Source organism: Physeter macrocephalus, chromosome 6, assembly GCF_002837175.3.
Source record: "Physeter macrocephalus isolate SW-GA chromosome 6, ASM283717v5, whole genome shotgun sequence".
NCBI lineage: Eukaryota > Metazoa > Chordata > Mammalia > Artiodactyla > Physeteridae > Physeter > Physeter macrocephalus.
This window is the reverse complement of record NC_041219.1, coordinates 57,819,604-57,830,293: the sequence shown is the minus strand read 5'-3', so window position 1 is coordinate 57,830,293 and position 10,690 is coordinate 57,819,604. Positions and strand designations below refer to the sequence as shown.

General features: G+C 54.1%; 1 protein-coding gene across 1 annotated transcript in view; it reads left to right on the top strand.

The window, feature by feature from the left end:
• The window catches only part of VWF (von Willebrand factor), a 162,290-nt gene that overhangs the window by 83,295 nt on the left and 68,305 nt on the right, over positions 1–10,690 (top strand). Inside the window, exons 20-22 of the mRNA XM_028490937.2 lie at positions 1,182–1,342; positions 9,397–9,500; positions 10,520–10,658. Of these exons, the coding sequence (XP_028346738.1) occupies positions 1,182–1,342; positions 9,397–9,500; positions 10,520–10,658 (404 nt within the window). The remainder of the gene's footprint in view (positions 1–1,181; positions 1,343–9,396; positions 9,501–10,519; positions 10,659–10,690) is intronic.

Sequence of the window (10,690 nt, the reverse complement as noted above, 5' to 3'; positions counted from 1 at the left end):
CGTGGCATGTGGGATCCTCCCGGACCGGGACACGAACCCGCGTCCCCTGCCTCGGCAGGCGGACTCCCAACCACTGCGCCACCAGGGAAGCCCTGCCTCTTTCTTCTTCCTGCTCTCTCTCATTGTGGCGTTTTCTCCGACACTCCACCCCTCTCTGTTGCATTCTGCCTCTTAGGTCTGATGCTTCTCTTGACCAGAGGCTTCTAGCCTAGTGACAGGAAGGTATTTTTTTTTCAAAGTCAGGAAACTCCTAGAATTCTGTGCCATTTGGAAAAGCCATTTAACCTCTTGGGGTTTCAGTTTCCCAACAGAAGTTTCCATATAAAAACAAGCCTGGAAATTCTGACTTTCTTGTCCATAAGAGATACTAAATGTTATATATGTATGTAAGATACAAATGCTATTCAATGCATCAGGGTTTTTGAAACCCAGGGGCTGTGTCAGTTGTCTGCTGTCATCATTTACTCAATCAACACAGTGATACCTACTAATTGCCCGGAAATAGAACAGTGAACCAAGCAGACAAAACCCCCTGCCTGCAAGGAGCCTGTGTTCTGGTGTGTGGGTGGGATGGGGGTGAGCAACCAACAAAGAAGGAAAATAAATGGCATTCACGTCGCGATGTCAGACGGCGGTCGCGTGGAGAATGACAAAGCAGCGAGTGCGGGAGTGTCCGGGGGTGGGGTGTTACAGGTTTAAATGGAGCGGCTGGGACGGCCAGGGGCTGGGCAGAGGATGCCATGTGAGCAAAGCCCCCTTTCAAGTTGTTGTGATTAAATTAACGAATTGTAGGAATTTAAAATTAAATGTGTTGGAGCAAAGGTTCCTTTTGAGCACCCAAACCCAGGTCCTTTAAAGCCTGGCTCTGGATGTTTTTGCAGTGCATCCTGATTCAGTGCAGCAGGCGACAGCAGGGTCAAGGGGGACGAGGACCCTGGGCCATTAGAGGGATGCTGAGCTCGGCAGAGGCGTCCTCAGTGTGGGCAGAGGTCAGAGCTCAGATGAGTAGATGAGGCTGCCATTCAGGACCCAGCTGGAGGTCCAGCAGCGCCTTGTCCCAGGGCGTGGGCAGCCTGAGCCTCTGGGGTTGAGTGACTGCCCGCAGGGGGCAAAGGACAAGAGTAGAGGGCAGACCCGTTCACCCCTTCGATCATGGTCTCTTTGGTTTTCCTGACTCCCAGGCAAAAGAAGCCTGTCCTGTCGGCCCCCCATGGTCAAGCTGGTGTGTCCTGCTGACAACCCGAGGGCTGAAGGGCTGGAGTGCGCCAAAACCTGCCAGAACTACGACCTGGAGTGCGTGAGCATGGGCTGCGTGTCCGGCTGCCTCTGCCCCCCGGGCATGGTAAGCCACCCGAGCCGCAGAGGGAGGGCGACCTGCCGGGTTCCCGCGGGCGGGGGACAGTGAGGTGGGCCGCGGAGGCAGAGAGAGAAAGAAACAAGAGCTCCACAAGGACGGCACTGGGGCTGCAGGCGGGGTGCAGGCGGGCGCAGGGGTGAGTCCTCTGTGGCTGAGTCAGCCGCCAGGGGCAGGGAGAGGGCTGACGGGAGAGTTGAGGTTGATCTTGATCTTGGTGAGAGCTGACAAAAATACAAGAACTTAGCACAGCGGTGCCCTAGGAAGCAAGGCAAGGATTTCCAGAAAATACTTAAGAGTGCTAACGGGCATTTCCCCTAGCATTTTCCCAAGGGCTCCATGCCGTCGTACGGAGATGAGGAGGCACACGCCTGCAAGCACACACACGTACACACACGTGCACACATTCTCGCATATGATTTGCATTTATGGCTATAACTCTGTATCTCAAGAGAAGACACTGCCGTCAGCAAGCCGCGGGCCCACCAATCCCTTCCCCACACCGAGCCTTGTTTTCCTCATCTGTAGGGTGAGCCATGAGGTCTCGGTCAGCTCCTAACATTCCGTGTCTCTGGGGCTGAGGCTGCAAACTGTCACCCTCGGCCAGCCCTTCCTCTTGGTCCCCCAGCTGCTGGTGTCCTGCTGACAACCCGAGGGCTGAAGGGCTGGAGTGCGCCAAAACCTGCCAGAACTACGACCTGGAGTGCGTGAGCATGGGCTGCGTGTCCGGCTGCCTCTGCCCCCCGGGCATGGTAAGCCACCCGAGCCGCAGAGGGAGGGCGACCTGCCGGGTTCCCGCGGGCGGGGGACAGTGAGGTGGGCCGCGGAGGCAGAGAGAGAAAGAAACAAGAGCTCCACAAGGACGGCACTGGGGCTGCAGGCGGGGTGCAGGCGGGCGCAGGGGTGAGTCCTCTGTGGCTGAGTCAGCCGCCAGGGGCAGGGAGAGGGCTGACGGGAGAGTTGAGGTTGATCTTGATCTTGGTGAGAGCTGACAAAAATACAAGAACTTAGCACAGCGGTGCCCTAGGAAGCAAGGCAAGGATTTCCAGAAAATACTTAAGAGTGCTAACGGGCATTTCCCCTAGCATTTTCCCAAGGGCTCCATGCCGTCGTACGGAGATGAGGAGGCACACGCCTGCAAGCACACACACGTACACACACGTGCACACATTCTCGCATATGATTTGCATTTATGGCTATAACTCTGTATCTCAAGAGAAGACACTGCCGTCAGCAAGCCGCGGGCCCACCAATCCCTTCCCCACACCGAGCCTTGTTTTCCTCATCTGTAGGGTGAGCCATGAGGTCTCGGTCAGCTCCTAACATTCCGTGTCTCTGGGGCTGAGGCTGCAAACTGTCACTCTTGGTCCCCCAGCTGCTGGTCTGCGGCCGCCCGGCTCCTAGTGCATCCTGGTGGTGGCAAGGGCCTGAGCACACCCAGGCCCCCTGAGCTCCGTCCCAAGTCTAGTCTTAGGACACCTGTGTATTAAATATACATAGACTATTCTTGTCACCCTGAAGGATGCAACTTCTGGATTCTTCTCTTTCAGATGCATCCCGTCTTCTTGCTTTCTCTAATTCCCCATACCCAACGTGAGCAGTGAGGGCTGGGGTGAGGGTCCTAGAGGCCAAAATTGGTGGGGGGAGGCAAGATGGCCCTCTTATGGCTGTAAAGGGCGTTCATGATGCCCGGGCCTCGGCTTGGGGGCAGCATCCTGGGCTGTGGGAGCTGGAAACTCAGACGCGTCACCAGCGGCCCTCAGGAAGGCTGCGGACTGGGGTGAGTGCAGGGCACACGGTCTCTCTCTTTCCCTCCAACCCTCTCTCCTCCGAGACGGACAGACTAGCTGTTATCCATTCTCCCTGGGTGCTCCCCTCTGTCTTAGCCTCTGAGGATTCTAGAACTGTCTTTTCTAATGGGGGAGCTAGAGATTGGCCGGGGAACATCCCCAAACTGGAAGATCTTGTTTGGTGCCTTAGCAGAAGGAGGTATAAAGGAGGGGGAGACTCAGACAAGAAATTGGAGCGTGGAGAGGAGACTTCCATATTGTTCTTTTTACCCCAAGGGCCTCTTATTTTGACTGTTCCTTCTCCATGCTTGGAGAAGAAATTCTCCCGACATCACAGAGAAAGCTCTGGCAAGAAGAGGGATGCCACCCAGGAGACTGGAAGCATCAGGGGCTCTTTCAGATGAACTTTTTTTTCCCCCCACGAAGGAGATAGTACAGAGAGTCTTGAATATTAGTAACCACAATAACTGCATGTTGTCCCAAATCCCCAGTGGAGAGCGAGGCCTTGAATGCAGGATGAGGACGCGTCGTTAGGGACGCGACCTTAGGGACTCGTGGGCACTCCTGCAGCCTCTGGCCTCCCGAGGGCGCTCTCTGGACATCTGTCATGTTAACAAGGTGTCTCTCACCCCAGCCGCAGGGGTTGTGACCTTGAGGCTTGTGGGATAAGAGACCGGGCTGATTTCACAACTGCTTCACTCTGATGTCAGCTAACATGCAGACCATCGAGGCCAGATCTGCGAGCAGGAAAGTCTGGGTGATTTACGAAGTGCACGGTGTGCTGGCTGCCGCCCGCGACCCGTGTTCTTGGCCTCCACGCCGAGGAAAAGGAGCCGAAAACACTGTTTGGGCGCATGGGCGCAGACATCCTCCGAGGGGGTGTTTCTCGTTCGGCCATCCCCTGTGGAAGGCGGGAGGCTGTGGCATGTCACTGAGGGTTTGGGGGGAGAGGTCAGGGGTTCTAAGGACTTGAGAGGGGGAGGGAGCAGCTCCTTCCTGGGGGGCAGATCCACAGGGAGCAGGGAGAGGAGGAACAGGGGCCCGAGGCCCCAGCTCCCAGCCCGGCCTCACCGCTTCCTGGCTCCTTACTTTTGCACGTTCACTTTCGCTGAGCCTCAGTTGCCTCATCTGTAACGTGGGCACAAAATTCCTGCTCTGCCTTCATCACACGTGGGCCTGAAGGAGTCGTATGTGAAAGCACTTTTAAAACCAGAAAGTGCTATGGGATCATGGGAATAGCTCCAGCTGTTGTTTTTGTCCATAACCGAGGCTGTCTCAGAGGCTGGGCCGGCCCCCTCCTCTGGTCCATGGGAGAGACCCAGGAAGGGCCCATTTTCATAAATTTCCAATCTGTTGTGGACCAAAGCTTTTGTAAATATAATAGAAGTGAATTATCAGAAGAATGAAGCAAAAGGCAATGACATACAAACATGGGTAACAGACAGGATATATTGCATATGATTTTCTAAACACCTACTACCCTCCAGGCCGCACTCACATCCTCACAGACCTGCGCTGGTCCTGAGGACCACCCCCCTCTTTGCAGTCTGTTCTGGGCGTGGTACCCACTCAGATCAGAGGCTTTCTGCTTCACTCTGTCTGCTCTTGACACTGATGCCAAGGTCTCCTTGCATGGGACCAGGGGTGGGGATGCTTTCTGACCACGCTGATGGGTGGTTGGTGCAGAAGCTGCCCCGGGCTTCCAGGCTTGAGGTTTATTTACTTCAACAGAGTGGCAAGCCACTTAACATCTTTGTGTCTTTATTTTTCTCACCTGTAAAACTGGGTCAGAAGCGTTCTTGAGAGGATTGGAGGTTACAGTGGTGGGTACATGGAAGTCGCTTCATAAGTGGTGGTTTAATGACCGCGGTTACAAGAAGTTCATGGAGGAAAAGCGTGAACCATATTAGGGACAGAGATGCTATAGCAAGCTAGTGCACACTGGGGAGCAATTTTTTGGACCTCGGGATCCACATATAAGACCCACTAGATCAATAAAACGAAGGGGTTGCCCTAGAAAATTTCCCAGGTCTTTTTCCATGGTTAAAAAATCCTTGAATGCACTTCCTGCCTTTGAATTAGACTATTACCTGCTTCCACCACGAGGTGGCAGCAAAGCACAACCCACCGCCCGGCTCACTCCGTCCCAGTCGGGGCCGTAATTGTCTCCAGGCAGAGCCAGGAGCCCTAAAGACTCACGCTTTCAACATCCGCCCCCCTCCCCCCGCCCCACCTCCAGCCTGCCCCGAGGACACAGAAGGAGACCGAGGAGAGAAAGGACGCAGAACCATTCAAGGCTACATAACTGTGTAGTGGAAATCCTGGCCTCCCGACTCCCAGTGTAGTACCCCTGGCTGGGAGATGCTCACTTACGCTCTGAAGTCCGGTGGTCACATTTTCCAAACTGGTACCCAGTTCTGCTGGTACTGGAAAAGCTCTCAGCAGCTGAGACATGTGTTCATTTCCCTGGTCCTTTGAGGCCCAGTTTTCTCACTGGCCCACTGTGAAGCCTGAAAAGACTTTGGTGCTGCTATTTGGGTTTTTTTTTTTGTTTGTTTGTTTTTTAAATTAATTTTTATTGGAGTCTAGTTGATTTACGATGTTGTGTTAGTTTCAGGTGTACAGCAAAGCGAATCAGTTATACATAGATCCCCTCTTTTTTAGATTTTATTCCCATATAGGCCGTTGCAGAGTATTGAATAGAGTTCCCTGTGCTATACAGCAGGTTCTTATTAGTTATCTATTTTATATATAGTAGTGTGTATATGTCAATCTCAATTTCCCAATTTATCCGTCGCCCCCTTTCCCCTTTGGTTGGCGCTGCTTTTTGAAAGGTAGAGCTTGGGCTCAGGGGCCCATCCAGAGAGGGCCTCTCATGTGAGCGCTGTAAATCCTACGAGATGTAATTCTAAAAGGCCCAGGAAAGCCCTCCTGTCGCAAAGATATCTCCTACACTTCTTATGATTTGTCACCTAATCAGGTTTACTGAAATATAATAGGTATGAATTTAGTTTGGTTAATAAAAAACAACCTTAAAAAAGCTAACCTTATAAATCCTCATAGGAAGTCATTCACACTTTAGCATGAGTTATTTCATCAGATTCTTTCCTCTAGCAAACATCTAGTTGACGGCAGCTGCATTGAGCTGGAAGTATTGGTGGGGAGAACAGAGGACAGCTGGAAGGCAAAAAAAGATTCTGGAGAATGGGTCAGTATGGCAGGGTGAAGATGGGGCCTTTTCAGAGAAGAGCAACAACGCCAATTTTTTTCTACTTCATCATTTTTCTTGGGGCTGATCAAGACTCAGGACTGTGTTCTCAGCACGAGCCTTTCTTCCTCAAGGTGTCATGAGCTGATGAACAATGGCGACAACTATTTCTGCCTGTTTTCTTCTGAAGTCCTTGAAGGACGTTCGTCAACTTTCGTCAGCTTTATCTTATTATCCTTCTGGTGTCCTAAAGGGAAAAACACTAGGCAGGGATGGTTCCCTTCTTTTTAAACATGAAGTTTAAGTAAGTGACTTGCACGAAATTCACTTCGGGGCTGCTGCACTGGCCCACCGTACACGTGGACCCGTTGTCATTTCCATCCCGTCCATCTCCTGCATGTGTCTTTATCTTTCTATCTCTGGATTCTTTAGCACTTTAGGACTCTGGGTGCTTTTGGCTAGGCTGGTGATATTTGATCTTCTGTCCCAAGTTGGGAGCCTCCTGCTGAGAAACCTCTCCTCTCCCTTTAAGGCTCCACTTTGCTTCCTCCAGCTCTGACCTAGGTCTAAACCCATGCCCCTGTCCTCATTTGATGCCAAGGTCCTATTTTAATATCATAATCCATCAATTAGTCATCTCCTTTCACTAAAATAAGCAGGGCAGTGAGGAGCCATGTGGTTTGTCAGTGAGAGCTCGGAAGGGGGTGACAGTATTATCTCATGGCCAAGCTGGGATTTGAGTTTTCTGTCCCTTGGAGGAGGGCCGGGCTCCCTGGGACACACCCCTGGCCCAGGCGAGGGGTTACCTGGGCCCTAGGAGTTCAGGACTTTTTGTCAGTGGGTTGACCACCCTGGAGAGAGGTAAAAACATCCAGAATGGGGCTTCCCTGGTGGCGCAGTGGTTGAGAGTCAGCCTGCCAATGCAGGGGACGCGGGTTCGTGCCCCGGTCCGGGAGGATCCCACATGCCGTGGAGCGGCTGGGCCCGTGAGCCATGGCCGCTGAGCCTGCGCGTCTGGAGCCTGTGCTCCGCAACGGGAGAGGCCACAACAGTGAGAGGCCTGCATACCGCAAAAACAAACAAACAAACAAAAACATCCAGCACGCAGACCAAGAGGCCTGGGAGCCCTCCCCGCAGCCTGCTTCCGCTCAGGGGAGGTGAGCAGGGCCGCTTTCTGGAATCCATCCTGCATCGCTTCGCCTCACATAATGTTTCCCATAACGAGGCTCGTTGTCTGGTTGGTCTCCATGAACTGCAGGAGCCGGGGCTGGCGAGCAGGTCAGGGGTCCCCAGGGAGGCCGCGGTCATTCCCAGAGTAGCCACGAGGTGGCGGGGCTGGGACTTACATCAAAGATGACAAGCTTGGGGGATGCGGGGGCAAAGCCTGATTGCAAGGCCTTTGAAGATGGGGGTGGAGGGACGTTTCCCATCCTCCCTGCTGGGTGCCTAAGCTCGGTGTCTGCCAAGGACATTGCGGCCCCTGGAGGTACGAGCCACCTGGAGCGTGGTCCCCCTGCGTCTTCCTCATTCTAGCTCCCATCCTGCCCCTCCCCCTGGGCCCCGGGGACTCGGGAACACTCCAGAGGCTGCGTGAAGCTGGTGGCTGAGTCGTGGAGGTTCTTCTTCGCACCCCTTCGGACACACACACACACACACACACACACACACGCAAGCTCACACACACAAACACATGCAAATACAGACACATGGACACACACACTTGCATGCACACATATACATATGCACACACATGAGTTTAGTCTGTGATCCTTGACATGAAAGCCCTTTGTTCAGCCCAAGACCGCTCTGTCCCAGGGCTTTGTCTGGCCCTAGGCCCAGGGAACCCAGGCTTGTCTGCGGAGTGGTGGGATCGCACAGGTGCTAAGGCACCCAGACCAGCAGCTTCTCACCCCTCGGGTGGCTCTGGAACCAGAGTGCCGTGGTCCCTTCACCCAGGGTCACGCAGAGCCGGCGTCCAGGGCTGCCTCCTAGGGTTGGGACAGAAGCAGATCTACGTGTGGGATCAGAGTGGCTTTGGCCGGCTCTCCCTAAGGTCACTGGGGCCAGCGGGTCTTCATTCTTTTCCTCCGGCCCTGACACCCCTGAGGAGTATAACCTGTCACATAGCTACTCTTTCGCTGGTGGGGGGCGGGGGAAGGAGGGCAGGCCCCGTGAGGGTGTTGGACCGTCGGGGGACGGGTGACAAGGGTGCACGTGGAGCTTGAAAACCCCCAGCCTCTGGTTCTGGTTCATCCCTGCCTGTGGCCACTATTCAGCTTTCACCTCTGGGGCATTAAGTGCATTGTTCACTAATTAATTCATTTTGTTAAATACATTATCCATTTTCTTCGACTATAAAACATAGTAGATGCTCAACGAAGAACATTCAGAAAAAAAATTTAAAAACCAAAAAAGAAAATAAGATTCCCTTATCCTAGCCCACCAGAGGCAACTTCTACACTTCCCAAGCCCTTTGGAGGCAACTTATATATTTCCTTCAAGACTTTTTTTTTTTTTAAATATATGCATATAAATCATTGGGACCATATGTGTATACAGTTTTTTTCTCCCTTGTTTTAGAAATTAACAGCATAAGTGTTCTCAAAACTTTTCAGATTTTAAGGCACTCCACAGGACACCATCACCTGGAGATTCCTTAATGGGTTTAATCATGTCCCTATTGTTGAACACTTAGTTGCTTCCATTTTTTTTTTGGAATGATAAATAATTGTACATTAATTTTTGACTATAACTCTATTACCTTTGGAGAAGTCCTCTGGAGGAATTACTGGGTCTAAGGAGATGCACGTCTCAAGGGCTTCTGACATGTGTTATCAGAGTCTCCACCAGGTCCCAGGGCTCCTGCCCCTGCAGTGTATGAGGGCGGAGGGGGTCAGAGTGTCTTCAGCTGAGCCAGGGGGACCAGTGTAGACAAGAGCAGGGATTCCAGCCCCAGACTGGGCATGGGCTCCCTGGGCCGCCTCTGGTCGCTGCTGTTGGATCACTCGTTACGGCCCCGAGACTTTTGGATCGCTTTCCCTTAGGTCCGGCAGGAGAACAGGTGTGTGGCCCTGGAAAGGTGCCCCTGCTTCCACCAGGGCAGAGAGTACACCCCCGGAGAGACGGTGAAGGTGGACTGCAACACTTGGTGAGGCCGGGAGGCGTTCCAGGGATGCTGGGGATGGGGGGTGGGGTGTTGCTCTGGCACTTGCTCCCCTCCCACCCGTGGTAACGTGGCTGCTCCTTTCCTTTTCTCTGTGCCTCTGTTTCCCCATCTGTCAAATGGGAGACTTTATCATCCCGTGTACTCACCCCACGGGGACACTTTCTGGACAGCAGTGTTTCCTGGGGAAGATAAGGGCTATATCCATCACTGCATGCGTGACCAAGCTATCCCAGGGCACGGGATCGGGGGTCCTTCTCTGCCCTTGTCCTGTCCCCCAGCCATATTGCGAGTGTGCTTGCCTGGAAAGAGACCGTCCTCCACGTACCCCTGGGCTCTGCTCACTCACCGTGCCTTTCTTTGGGGCAGCGCACAACTTTAGGGAAGGGCCACGGGGACAGGCAGGAAGGGGCTTAGTGTCTGGGGCCTGAGGTCTGAGCTTTCCCCCGCTGCCGCCCCTGTCGGGCTTCCTGATGTCGGCTCTGTTACTGGGCGGAGGGATGGGGCCACAGGGCAGCCGGCAAGTCGCTGTAGGTTTACACACATTGCTGCCCACCCTCTCCTGGCAGAAGCTCACAGCTGGTCACCGTTTCCCCAGCCCAGAATTTTCCTGCCATTCTGGACGTGTGTCCCCTTAGCCTCAGAGGGGCTATCGGCCTTAGTGTCTTTTCTGTAGAGACCCTGTGGCCCCTCCCAGGTGATGTCCTGGGAGGCTGGGCTTTGGCACGTCCGGAGCAGGTGGTGACAGAGTGTCCCCGGGTCACCTCGGCCAACCAGAGCCCTTCTTTGCCTCATGACGGGGTGGGGGCAGCATGGCTTCCCTCTCCTCCTGGGCTCCGTGCTCTAAAAATGTGTGGGTTCATGACCGCGGGGCCCTGTGAGGTCCGATCCACAGGCTGCAGACCACCCTCCCAACGCTTCCTGAGGCCTCCTGGAGGGTGGGTGGCGTCCTCCCTGTCCCGACGCCCGAGGGCCCCGCCCTCACCCCCTCATCCTGTTCCCAGTGTCTGTCGGGACCGGAAGTGGAACTGCACGGACCACGTGTGCGATGCCTCGTGCTCCGCCCTGGGCCTGGCTCACTACCTCACCTTTGACGGGCTCAAGTACCTGTTCCCCGGGGAGTGCCAGTACGTCCTGGCACAGGTGAGAGCAGGGCTCGGGGGTGGGTGTGCTCC